The sequence below is a fragment of the Cyprinodon variegatus genome, unplaced genomic scaffold, assembly GCF_000732505.1.
Source record: "Cyprinodon variegatus isolate N-32 unplaced genomic scaffold, C_variegatus-1.0 Scaffold75, whole genome shotgun sequence".
Lineage (NCBI taxonomy): Eukaryota > Metazoa > Chordata > Actinopteri > Cyprinodontiformes > Cyprinodontidae > Cyprinodon > Cyprinodon variegatus.
In genome coordinates, this window is record NW_015150528.1 from 820,318 (window position 1) to 834,500 (window position 14,183).

The following is a 14,183-nucleotide window of genomic DNA, read 5'->3' on the forward strand; positions in this document are numbered from 1 at the left end:
ACTAGGGTTTACTTTGGCTATAGAGTGTTGCCCGTCTTCCATCTGTTATTGCTAATATTCAAGTTTGCCTATAAAGAGCAGAGCAACTAAAATAATATTCTCTACAACCAACACTTGAAACCTATAAAAACATTTTTGGGGTGTTTATTTAAAACAGAATGTATTCATTTGAATGTCGTAAAATGATTATCTTTGCAGACACGCAAATATTTATTTCAAACAGTAAAGATATTCAAACCTTCTCTGACATTTTTTATTGAAGCTAAATAATACCTCACTGGACCGGGTAAGTTAGATAATCTTACCCTGAGCTGAGATCCAACATGGCGGCCTCAAACAGGTAATAGTGTGCATTTCTATTTGTGTGTCCTTTTTTTACCCTCTATAAAATATAATGGGGAGAAATAAGTTTGTATATGATATATTGCTAACAGTAGGCATCACCACGTCTGTATCAAATCCAGTGTGGGTTATTTTGGTTCTTCTTTGGCTTGGCACTGATCCAAAATGATATGAAGATTTAAACTCTGAAATTAGAGGGTATTTAACAGCAGCATAAAGAACAACAAACAATCTTCCCTTAAGTCTCATTTCAATCACCTCAGACGTTCCATTGAAATTAGTGGCTACATGGTAACAACCATTATCTCTGAATGGTATATGTACATTATTTAAGAAAAAAAAAGATGTTGGAATAAGTTCAATTACATCTTAAGACAACTTTGAAGTGAAATGTATGACTTAAAACAGTTGTGTGAAAGAAAAGGAAAAAAAAAGGTGGATTTTCTGTTTTTCATGACAGAAGTTGGTCTCTGTAGTTCAGAAAATACAGCATCTCTTAAAGTGTCCAAAGTATTTTTTAAAAGCTACATTAAGATGATATGGTATCGCCTAGGAGCAGATTTAGCCATACTAGAGCCGCTCAAGAGTGTTCTGCATATCTAAGCGAATGAGTCTTAGATCTACTGAGTGGTCCAGTCTCACAACACAATGCCGTCTACGTTACAGTGCAGCTCCTCGTTATGTTGAACCTGCCCTATCTGTCGATGGAACTGTCCCTGTTTCTGTGTCCTCCAGCAGTGGATGCTTTGTCCAAGGGTGATACTTTTGATGCTGGGGAGCTGGCTCAACATGTTAGCTGGTAAAGAAGTCACACCAGAGCCAGACAAGTTGAGCTCCTGTAGAGACTCTAGTCCAGAGAAGACTGCAGGTTGCAGACTTTTAAGGTTTGAGTTATTTGAGAGGTCCAAAACTTGAAGGTTCTGGAGATCACTGAAGGTATGTGGCTCAATTTCATGTAGTTCACTGAGACCACTGAGAGAAAGATAAACAAGCTCTTTGAGTTGAGCAAAGGCACCCTTCTTGATTTTCTTGATGGGGTTGGCATCCAGATTTAGGTACCTGAGCGGAAGTCCTGCCATGCTCGGTACGTTAACCAGCTGGTTTGAGGACAAATTGACACTCTGGATGTTTAAAACTCTTCCATGCAAGGTGGTGGAGACTGACACGAGCTTGTTTTGAGACAGATCCACATTAAGGGGCTCGCCGTTCACTTTAGCAGCAAACACTGCCATGTCGAACTCCTGGAAACGGTTGTGACTGAGGTCCACCTCAGCAAGAGGGAGCCCAGAAAAACAGCTAGGAGACAAGCTCTCTAGCTTGTTGTAGCTCAGATCCAGACTCTCCAGGTAACGCAGCTTTGACAATGCATTGGGGCTAATCTGAGAATGAGAAAAACAATGATATTAAACGTCCATTATGCTTTAGCAGTTAGCATCTACCTGAAAAACTGGAGATGCAATTTTAAATGTTAATGTAATATAAGTCTTTTATCATTTACTGATTAAGACTTTTCTTAATTGCATCCAGGTTTGAATCAGCTAATTTCCTTAGCATACTGCAGTCTCTACTCCCATTTTTTTTCTGGAAGGCAGCAAATATTTGGTCAATTTCTTCAGTCATGTTAACATAGATCTTTGACAATGTTCAACTATGGTGAGAAAGCTAACTGGATCTACTGAAAATGCCTTACCTAACATTTACAGCTTTGTAATGTCTTTCTAAGAACATAGCTAGCTCTTCACATTCAGATACAAGCCTTTGTTGGCAGCAGTTAGCTGTATTGGTACATTCACACCAAACAGAATTTTTTATTAAAGGATTCTCAAGCTATCTCAAAGAGGAGGGTGGATCTGGAGGGAAGCGAAGATGGCAGATGTACAGAGGCAAACAGCATTTGTGGGAGTTAGTGGAATTTAATTGCCATCTCAACTGCGAATTAAACTAAGCAAAATTCGTAGATGTTAAAAAATCTGAACTTTGGTTTATATTTGAGCCACTAAATCCAGTCAGGGATCCAGTCATGTGGCTATAAGCTACAGTGAAGGAGCGCACAGGAGATTAGCTTTTTTTTTTTTTTTTATTAAAAAAGGAAGATAGAGAAAATAATTTAGACATGTTGATGTGGAAACGCTCCTAAGTGGATTTAAGCAGGCTTAAAATTTTTTTTTTATTTAATCGCAGAAAGACTGTTTCTTCATCCTACCTCCATCGCAGACAGATGTCTTCTCTCCCCAGCTTCACAGGGGTCTGCCCGGGCAAGCCTCAATGATCCGCCCCAGTACTCCTTTCATTTCCCGCAGTTAGCTTCTAGAGGCAGGCTCCAGCCATACGTAACCCCGCCCCCTAGCTCTGCCTCCCTGGCTAGCTTCTCTACTGCTGTGGTACCATAGTTTCAGAGGGTGATACGAGCGGCTGCCTTGACCTGGTTCTATCTTTTTCTCCCAGTGTTCTAGCAATGATTCCCCGCTGCTGTCGTCTGAGCTACAGAATGCAGCCTTTCCCAACCCTCTATTCTCCAGTTGATTTCACCCCCATGAGGGACTGCAAGGCTCTGTAATGGGTCATGGATAAGCAGAAGTACTGCTTAAAACAACCGTCATCCAGACCTAGCCTCTGGAGGAGCTGGTGGCATTTCCCATACTGGTTCCATCTCTGGGAATCTGGTGAACCTAGGAATGCCAGCATCTTTTTTTAGGCTTTCTAAAGTAAAAAATAAAAAGTCAGTTGCTCTGTAAATCCAAGACCGCCAAGATAATGTAAAACTAATGACCAACAGACTTCATGAAGTAGGAGTCTTTCACTGGCCAGGCAAATTTAAAGACAAGCAAAAGCGAACAAAACTGGCAAAGATTTTGCAGGGCTTTGGTGTGAACGAACCATAAGACTAGTGTATTTGCTCTTTGTTTTGATGCAACCTGTTGATCATTTGGATTAGAACTATGAGAGACGTAAGATTTAATGACTGGGGATGCAGTTGCTGTCTGCACAGCTCCACCCACAAAGAAAGATGTCTGAGGAGAGTACACCGGTCATGTGCCATAGAAGAATAGCTGCAGCAGCCAATATAGTCTATCAAATTTAGCATCACTGTGGAAAGTTAAAAACTTTATAATCTGAATAATGTTAATGTTAACTTTCTTGAGCACCTACCTTTGTAATTTTGTTGCTGCTGAGGTCCAAACTAATTAAGGTAGTATACCCTGGACCGGTTAACATTGCATCGCTGAGCGGCCCCATTTCATTGGAAGACAGGTCCAGGTGGGCGGTATCCAAAGGAATGGTAATGGGCATGGAGAAGCTGGGACCCATGCCTCTGCAGTCCACCCTGGTCAGGCTGAAGCTGTCGAACAGCCCAAAGCTTTCCACCTCACAGTGACAGCTGGGGTGGCAGTTCCTGACAGCATTGGACTGCTCAGCCAACAGCAGCGACAGGCCGAGCCACAAGAGAAGTACCATTATGCTCTGAAGAGAAAGACGGAGAATAAATTACATGCCAGACCGTTTTAAAATGGCCTCACTGTTATTCAAGCAAGAAACATTAACCGCTCAGAAAGAAAACAGTAAAGCTTTGATTAGATCAGAGCAGCTTGTCCAAACCCTGTACAGCTGTTCTGCAACTTTGGACTTTCAGGGAGCTCAATAAACGCAAGGCTTTTGTAAAGGCTTAACAAAGCTTTTATTTGTGTAACTTGAGAAGCCCTGCTTCTCTTCTTTATTCGCCTCCAAATGGCTGCGACCTAATTTCTCTAATCAATGAGTTAATTTGCACATTCATCCTACAGTGAAAACTTAAGTGCCGGGGGCATCATAATTTATGCTTTAATTGTAAAACTAGAAGAAAAATAAATAAATGCTCCTTGGCCCTTGTGTAATAAAACTCCATTTCGCACATATATAAAGACACAATTTGAAACACTGTTGAAAAAACATAAAAACAAAAAAATGTAAATACTTAACATTATAGAATATAACTACAAAAAAACAAAAAATTTAAGAAATCACTTTAAAAAAAAATGAAACATCATACCCTTTCCTTGCTCTTGCTCTGTTCCTCTGAAAAGAGCTCACTCATGCAGTTCATCTTAAGCAACCTTTACACACACAGAGGTACGAAAACTGGACAGAGGTTGCGAGTTAAGCAACATGTAGATACACACAGTGGCTTTCAGGTCAACGAGGCCATGACACAGCAGAGCGCAGGGGAAAAGACGAACATTGCGGTTTCACTGCATCACAGCTGGGTGAGAAATTAAATTACAGCTTTTTGCCAAAGTCATGCGAGGTGAGCTGGTTACCAGACTACAATTACCACCCCCATGTGCAGCCTGGCACGATCTCCGAGGGAACTGCAGCAGTTTAACTTGTTCTTGTCCTGCATGTCCTAACAGGGTACACGAACATCAAAATAATCACTGTAACTATCTCTTTAAAACAATAAGAGAATGCAGCTCGGATAACAACTGTTATGAGAAAAATCTACTGGAGGAGAGGTTTATTTGTCTCAGCTTATGTAACAACCTCAGGTCATATAGTTGCACTGTGCTGCACAGACTGGTTTCAAGGCTCAAAGTACCTTTAATCCCAGCTGTTCACCTCTGTGCAGCCTTCCTTCAGACGCTTTATCTCCTACCTGCTTCACTCACTGTCAAGCTCACTAAACGTAGAAGTCACGCACTTTTACAAAACATGTGTATACCGGAGAAACATTTTAAGGTGAGCTCTAAACTGCGGCTGCAGCTTTTGGTGAAAAGTAATGGATCAGCTACATGAAAGCTAAAATTTAACAAATTTAACCAAACTTTCAAGATGTTAGCCAGTTTACTTCTCTGTAAGTTAAAATAGTCCACTAATGGTGTGAACGTTTGGAAAAGTTAAAGCACAAATTTACTCTGAGATCTACTAAAATGACGGCTACATTCTATCTTGAATAAATGGATCTATTCGCTTTAGTCCAAACAAATGTTTTGTTTTTCATTCAATTTATTTGGGAAAAAAAACAGCTACCAGCTACTTCTTTAATGATGTGACATTTGAGTGTGACAAAAGCCCTAAAAACTAAAACAAAAAAAGAATGGGGGAAAAAAGTACTTTTACTACGGCCCTATATAACACTATAATTACACTAGACGTTTTTACAGCCTCACTGATGAGTCTGAGTGAAGGATGAACTTTCTTCATTCCTTTAGATCCTCAGCAGATCACACATAAACTCAAACTGCCTTAGAGGGGAACAGATTCTACTGCCGCAATTAGCCCAAAGCAACAACAGGATAACTACCCCTCCCACCACCTCTTTCCAAGTAGGAAATTAGCGAGGGAGTGCGAACCCGCTCCAAGACTCTCCCAGAATTTCTCATATCCCTTTTCGCCTTTATTATTTCAGTGGAAGCAGCGACTCCACATCTCTCGGTTCCTAAAAAAACTTGTATTTGATCTGTTTTAAAGTTGCAGAGCTCATATTAAATCTCAACAGATCATCTTGCAGCTACATACAAAGCTGAGAAGCCATCAACGTTATAATAATCCTATAATTAAAGCATATTATCCGTTTGATCAGATTAAATGTGCCAGAAGTCACAGCAGTTTTCATCTGTTTGCATATTTCCCCCCACGGGCAAACATCTTAATCTCAAACCAAAAAGATTCCCTATCAGTTCCTTCTGTTATTTCTGTGATAATTTGCTGATAGTGAACGAAAAGGAACCTTTAACCCATCTACAGAAGTAGACAGAGAAAAACTTCAAACATCGTTGCCTACTTCAACAGTCCTTAGATGGTTCTTTCATCAAACATCTATATCCCTTGGTTTCACGAGGACCCCTCCGTCCCAACGTCATATAAAAGTTAAAGGCATGATGGGTGTGTTATTCGAAGATGGATGCCACCCTAATCCCTTTAACCCAAATGAATGCATGAAACCGAGGAGATGGGAGGGATTTTAAATTAACTCCACGGTTCTCCAGTGTTTTGAAACAATTAGGAATGGAAAGCCTCATCCTGAGTGATAAATGCTTTCTGTAAACTCATGAGGAATGACACTCATCAGCCTTAATACGGATCCTGACGGGTGATCTTTATCTCAATATGGTGCTCTTTTTTCCTACTTAATATTGAAACTTGTTTAGTATCAACAGTAAAACGCTACAGTAGTTCTTGTTAAACTTTGTAGGAAACATAAGGGAATCCTCAGGGAGGAATCCATGAAGGTTTTCTAATGGTTATCAAGTGAAAACTGAAGTTGACCTTCTGGGAACCTTAAAGGAACATTTTCAGAAGGTTCTCCAAAGGCTTCATAGTGAAACATATCAGCAACATTGAGGGGGATGTGCCATGAAGGCTCTCTAAAGGCTCACATGTGTATGTGGTGGATAACTTTCAGAGAACTTTGAGGGATTTTTTTGTGAGGGTCTCTAATTATTAGAGAATGAGAATTGTATTTGTTTCTTAGGGAACATCCCTGGAGATTATCTAACAGTTAAAAAGTGAAACTTGAAGTTAAACTAGAGAGAACCAATAAATAAAACTAAAACCTTCAGGACCCCTTCAATACACTCCTCAAATTGCATTTAGGGAAAACTCCCCTAATGCTTACAGAGCGTGGAGCATTCAGATAATTTTTAAGTTAAATATATGATTCACAGATTACGGTAAGTTAAATATATGATACACAGATAAGAAATTTAAGAGGTCACAGTATAAGAAACAAGGCCAACTGGTCCTTTAATTAAAATCTAGAAAGCAATTTGTTTAGAACTGCTTTTAAAGTTCAACTATTAACTGAGGTATTATTGGTTTAGTTGTCCTCAATCTGCTTGCTTTACTTTACTACTGTACCTACTTTTTTTCTGTTTTTCTGTTTTTAATTTTATTCTACTTTATTTTTTAATTCTTTTAAAGCATTTGGAAATGTCTTTGTACTGTATTGTGCAATACAAATAAACTTTCAATTGATTTGCATGTATACTATTGCATATACATGCATACCTCTGGGTTATCTATACTGTTTTCTAGATGTAAAATAAATGTATTGTATGTTATCAAAGAAAATTGATTAAAGGGTATAAAGGGGTGGGTGTTTAAAAAAGTTCCTCATTCTCTTTTTTAACTTAAATCTGATTGATTTGAGGTATGTTTTAGGTGGATTACAATGTATTCTATAAGTTTAGTATATATATTTTTGTTTGTTCAATAGAAAAAGAGGGTCACTTTATGAGAACCCTTACAGGCTGTGCAGTTTTATTGCATTTTGAAAGTTACAAAGGCCTTATTATTAAAAATCGTTTTATCTTATACCAATAACTGATAATACCACTGGTGTAACTTTCTGAAGGGCTGGTGTAGACATGTCCCCACCAATAATTTCCGCTGATTTACTTCAGCCAACAGTAACAGGGCTTAGCTGCAGCTATCTGTGTTCAGAGCGTTTTGAGTCTGTGTTTTTTCCTCGCTCTTGAGTCCCACCTCTCTGCGTAATATCATGGGATCTGTCGCTTTGGGACATAATATTATTTGGGGTCACTATTCACTGCGTACAGAGTAGCTACAAGGAGGAGGAGAGACACACTACTTCAATATATGTTTCAGTAAAAGTTAGGAGACTGGTTGGTTAAAAAAATTAGAGATGCCACTGAAAAATCCGTTTGTTACACATATGGAGGTTTTCAGCTAAAAATGGCAACAGATTGTACATTTATATAAGTTAAAAAAGGAGGACCATTACTCAGAGTTACAGATTAAAATGAACACATATCTGTTATTTTCTTATTGAACAGAGAATCAGACTGCAGAGCTTCTAGATATCTGGAAAATGATTTTCTCTGGCATCATTATATTGGTAGACTGGTTCATAAATCTGATTTTAAGCAGAGCAGAGACACAATTAGGGAGAGCTGCTGATTTAAAGGTGAAACATTTACTGGGATATGTAACAAGCAATAAAATATATCTCCAATTTTACAAGAAAGAAATACGCAATGCTATAATAAAATTCAACATATCTTTTTTGTCTTTTGTAGTTCAGCAAGACTCAGAAATAGCTGTGCCAGCCAACCCAGAGACAGACAGACACAGGACACAGATTTTAAATTAAAATATAAGAAACGTACAAGAATTAAAGCACAAATAATAAAAATCAGTGTATAAATGATTGTGAAGGAGGATAATCACTGATGCAGCTTAAAGGGAAGCCATGCATGGATGGATGGAATTGAAGTTGTGTCCATACATACAACATTGATGTTGGCATCAGTATTGGCTGCTATTCATCATTTTTTATACATTAATGTTTTTGAGCCCTTTATAAATAATGCACTAAAGGCAGGCATCTGTCTATAACTATGAATATCAGTGTATGGTGGTACTCCTGTGTCCTCAACAATAGGAAAGCATTCAATAAATATATGTTTGAGCTTATTTTTGGAAAATATAACCCCTATTGAAAGTGTTTGGGTTGAGCAGCTGTAGGTCCATCAGCCACTATCCTTAGAGCGTCCCCAACAACTTTTATCACAAAGTTACACCCTTGTTATAAACTACGGAAATGCATCATAATGAATCCTACTTCATGACAGGGGTCTGCACACGCTGAGTATGTTTATTTATAAAACAAAATAAGCTCTACAGACGTCAGAAGTTTCCTTTAGAGGTTAGTTAAGTGAGTAAATAACCGCATCATCCGCAGCAGTGGCGGTTCCAGACCATATGTACCAGGGGGCCAGCAGGGGGCCAGCGTGTTTTCATGGGGGCCCAGAAAATCATGAAATGAAAAAACAAAATTCAAATATATTAAGATAGCTGCATGAAGTGAGTTTTTTATTCAATTAGGTTAAATTAAAATTATATGTCTTATTAGGTCACTATACATTTAGAATTTAGGAATTTTACATATTTTTGACTTAATTCAAGTTAAAATAACCGTTTTAAATAAAATCTGAATAGGAACTCAAGAAAACTGATAACTTCCGCAGTTTTTAAAACTTATTTTGAAAGAACATTTAGCAGATGAAAACTGGGATCCTATCTCAATACCACTGAAGCTATCACCTGTTGTTTTTAAATAATCAGTAAAACAGAATTTGTAAAGAAAAAAAATGAAATAGATCCAAAGGACCTATTAATGTCCACTGTTCCAGCGCAGATCATCATTAGAATTTCTTTAAATATTATGTCTTCAGTGCAGGGGCCAGGACATGATCTACAGGGGCACTGGCCCCCGTTGGCCCCTGTCTAGAACCGCCCATGTCCCGCAGTGAGCCCGCATACCGCTGCTCCGGTGCGTTAGTAGCAGATGGGCACGTGCACCTCTGGAGATCAGATTTCCTGCAGCCCGTACGTGGCAACATCCCCGGCTAACATCTCCAGATACCCCATCCCAGCATGTTTCTACTCTCCCAACTCCTAATGCGAGCCCCGCCCCCGCCTGTTGCTGTCACCCCGTTTGCACGTCCTCCATGCGCGTGCCTCACAACTCTTCACACACGCATCAAGAAAAGTTTAATTTTCACCTCACCGTCTTTGTTTTGCTTTGTTATAATAGTTTCAGAGCAGCGGAGAGAATGAAGGGCGATTTGTGGAGTAAAGAGGGGAAAATGTGAAATCTGATCTCCCAGCAGAAGTCCCGCTGCGTTCATACAATGCCCCGACAGCTGCGGTGATTTATCACGTCTCCTCTAGACAGTAATGAACCCATGTGAAATAAACAGCACTTTTTCTTAACTTTTTCGGCGTCTTAAGTTCTGTTCCAACAACTTACTCTGGTCCCTTTTGATCCTGCTCGGTCCGGGCTCTTCGTCTCTTCTCACTTCACCGCTCCCATCAGCGGCCCCGTGTCCCGTTGGTTTATCTGTCTCCTGGTCCTCATCGGCTCCACCGGTCCCACTCTGTCAATTCTCCGCTGCTACACTGTCACGGATTGGAAACGCAACGACGCAAACCTCTATTCCCATCCCATGAAGCCTTTCCTGCTCAGCTTGGGTTTTATTTCGTTGTAAAGCGCGCAAGTGAGCTAAATGAACGCATTTCCGGTGAAGGATTTTCAAATTAAACGATTCAGCTCATTTTTACGAGATATTAACGGGAACATATTTGATGTACATTGAGTTTCCTTTTTCGAGACGGGGGGTGGTGGCGAGTTTTTGACTTCAAAATTATAGTTTCAATTCTTTCAAATGTCCAAAATGTGCGCCAAATGGCAATTTTTATACTCCCTCTCAAACTTTTTTGTGGTTTTATTTTTGAAAGACAACCCGTCGAACTTCCGGTCTTTGTCCAAGGGTTCGCAGAGTCGCTGCTGTCTGGCGCCTCCTTGTGGAAATTTCTCGCAAAAATGGGGCCGCGGTCTGTTTTATTTTGGCCTCAAGTTAACTTTGCTGATTTCACTGATAATATATAATGTGAACGGAAACCAAGACGTTTCCTGTTGCTGCATTCACAGGAATTCCAGTCTGACTTCTCAAAAAGTAACATTTGCATGAATGTTTCTGTGGTATTTCAACACAATTTACATAGGCTAAGGCCTGCAGTTTACAGGTTTGAGTAGAGTTCAAGTCTAATGACTAAAACGGTCTTCCTAGTGACTCCAATATGGCATGAAATTTAGTCCCAAAGCTACATGATACTTGAATGTATAGACTTACAATTCTTGTGGACTTCCAAAGTCAGAGTAAGAAATAGCAGTCCTAGAATATTGCTAACTGCATTCCAAAAAAGTTATAAAAAAAAAAAAATCCACTGGACTTTGCTTCCTGCAGATTTTTAAAAAAGCTTTAAAAGCATTTTTAATTAAAAAAGCTTCCTAGATGCCAAGGGAAAATGTCTTCAAACTTGGAAACAAAGTCCAGTGGATTGTTTTTTAACTTTTTTGGAATGACTCCCAATATGCTGGAATCTTCACCAGCATATTGCTAACTACCATATGCTTTTCTGTAGGCAAGGTGAGGGTTTTTCTATTTTAGCACATAGTTCATTCTTTTTCCTCCAGTTGTTGTACTTAACCAAATGCCTGAACATTTTCTGTAATTTATTTTCTCGATTAAATCCTAAAACTTCTTTGGTGTATCAATAAAATTGTTAGAAAATTGTAGCTGACTTTAAAAGCATACCTTTTGGAGTTCAGGCATGGAGCACTTCAGAAAACCAAATTGTCCTTTGTTGCTGTCGCCAAGTCTTTGTGGGGGTCTTTTGCAGTTTTTTGTCAAACCCTTTCCTCTGGAATCTGTTGGCAGCTATTGATAGCATGATTGTTTTAACTGTCCATTGTTTGCGAAAAGGACATTTTTTAGGCAGTTTTGCCAATATTGTCATATGCCTGCAATGCAGATAAACATTCGAGTCAACAGTCCAAGCCCAACAATCAGTAACTTTTCTCCATAGAACAGCATCATAGCACAAACCCATGCAGTGTACTTAAAATAGTTAAATATCATCCTAGAAAGACACACCAGGGAATTTTCAAAACAAAAAAATGTTTCCTATCACCAAAATATATTGAAAGCATTAGTAGTATTTTATGTAAATAAGTGTCCAGGTAACTGACTCCATGTGGATTTGAAAATAAAATAAAATAAAATAAACAAACTAAAATTTGAAATAATTCAAAATTTTGCTTTAATTTCATTTTTCACAATAAAAATATAAAACATATAATTCTATTCAGGAATATATGTATTTCCTCAACAAACAACCACCGTAATATTCCACTAGGTGGCAGAAGAGATGAAGCAATTGTCACTAAAGTGGTATTGAATGACTGTCAGATTTAGACACCTTCAGGCTTAAAAGCTTACAATGAATGTAGAATCTATAGCAGCAATTCTCTGGATTGAAACTTACATCCTGATACCAAAATCTACTTTTAAAGCAGAATAAAATGAAATTTATAAAGGGCCGATCATTATAAATCAATGACAGTATAATAAATACAAAAATAAAAAAAATATTGAACTCTATTGATCTCACACTGGAGAAATTTACCTCTGCATGTAACCCATCTCCTTGGGGAGCAGTGGGCTGCCATATATATAGATACATATAGCAACTATAATTATAATATAAATATAAATATATATATATATATATATAGTCTCTAGTATTATATTATATTATATTATATTATTTTATATTATTTTATATTATATTATATTAGTGCCATTGAAAATATACAAGATAGTTTCTTTGTTCCAACTAAACTGCCTCCACAGGAGTATAAAATGGACAAAGGCACCTTAAAACTCAGGGTTCCCTGAGTCTTCATTCAGCATTTACTGATGTAATCTTTTCCATTAAAACCTTGTTCTGTTTCATCATTTCAAGAGGATGATAAATAATTTGTTTCTATCATTTGCCCTTATCGTCCTTGTTGTTCCTCTGTATGAGACAAGTATATAATATGACTTATATGATTTTAATAGGAAGTTTATTTAAGTATTTAATGCATTGTTAAAATGTTTTTGTTTTTCTTCTGTTTATGATGGATCACTTTTAAACATCATTATATGTTTGCCTGAAGCCTGTCTCAGGAGCACAACCGTGCTGTGTTGTGTTCCCTGCTCACTGCGCTCGACATGAGCTGTGTCATCATTTCTGTCCTCTATTCCTGGATGCGGGACATGGTTGTTAAGGTGTTACGTTTAAGAGGCTCTTCAGCTTAGGAGGGATGTAGGTCAGCAAAGGTGCTTTCACTTTACACCTAAAGGCTTTTATGCTTAATAATATTGAGTATTATTTATATTTTCTACTTTAAATATAGTAAGATTTTAGTTTGGTTGTACATATAGTTAAAAGTTATTTTAAAAATTGACACAGTAAAAGATATGTATAGAGAAAGAGAGAGAAGGGCTGGGTCATTTTATCTCTGTTTTACATATCCAGAGAGTTCTAACCCGATGTTTGCTGAATTCACCTCTCTGACTTAATTCCTTCCTTTATTATGAGCATTATTGTTCTGTAAATATCCCCCAAATGTTATCCCCTATTTTTTATTGTGTCACCCATTAATCTTCCAATTTTATGACAACTTGCTTCTCACATCTGGCTGACCGATTTAAAAAAAAAAGTGATTCTAAATGACTGACGCACACAAAACACAGCAGAGCTCAGGGGACCTTAGGGATGGCCCCTTTGTTATCAGTAATTACTCCCTCTCTACCAGGAAACAAATTCATTTAATGTGTGGGACCTGTACTGTGGGCATATTAGGACAATTAAATCACAGGGCTGCCAGCTTGGTGCACTGTAGCTGACGTTTGTTTCCATAGAAAGCAATGATCCTTCTCAACGCATTATAGTAGTTCTTTTTGTTATAAATACAGTGCATAGCAAAGGTACTAAACCCCCCAAATTTATTTATATTTTTGGCATTTTGTCACATTAGAACCAGAAGTCCTAATGGGGAGAATGGGATCAAATTCTAAACCTGCTAAAGTCATTTAATTATTCTGGCAAAGTTAAATAAGTAAACAAGCCAAGAGGTCTGAACAATCTAAAGAATTTCAGACAGAAGAGCTGCCCTAAACTCAAAACAGTATCGATAGGAAACCCATGAGAAGGCCTATTAAAAAACAAACAAAAAAAACAGAGAAAAGTTGTTCTTGTTCATCTCTGTTTCTGTAAAAGCTTTGTGCTGCTAAAAAAAGCAACACTAAACATCACCCAGGTCATATTCTGATCATATCTCTAGTGAAACATTGTGGTGGTGGGGACTGTCCCTTCAGCAGGAACGGTTTAACTAGTATGATGGAAAGAGGGATGTAGCTAATAACAGGGTGGAGACTCACCATCCAGTAGAATAGCAATCCAGTCCTAAATCCAACTGGGAATCTGAGGCAAAACATGATAAAATGAAA

General features: G+C 38.2%; 1 protein-coding gene across 1 annotated transcript; it reads right to left on the reverse strand.

Annotated features, from left to right (window-relative positions):
* Positions 1 to 255: 255 nt before the first annotated feature.
* Positions 256 to 10,332, reverse strand: tsku (tsukushi, small leucine rich proteoglycan). The gene is made up of 3 exons (XM_015372786.1): positions 10,094 to 10,332; positions 3,493 to 3,804; positions 256 to 1,721 (listed from the first exon to the last, which is right to left on the reverse strand). Exons 2-3 carry the CDS (start codon positions 3,796 to 3,798, stop codon positions 981 to 983), a joined length of 1,047 nt encoding a protein of 348 aa, XP_015228272.1. The 5' UTR covers positions 3,799 to 3,804; positions 10,094 to 10,332; the 3' UTR covers positions 256 to 980.
* Between the last annotated feature and the right edge of the window lie 3,851 nt (positions 10,333 to 14,183).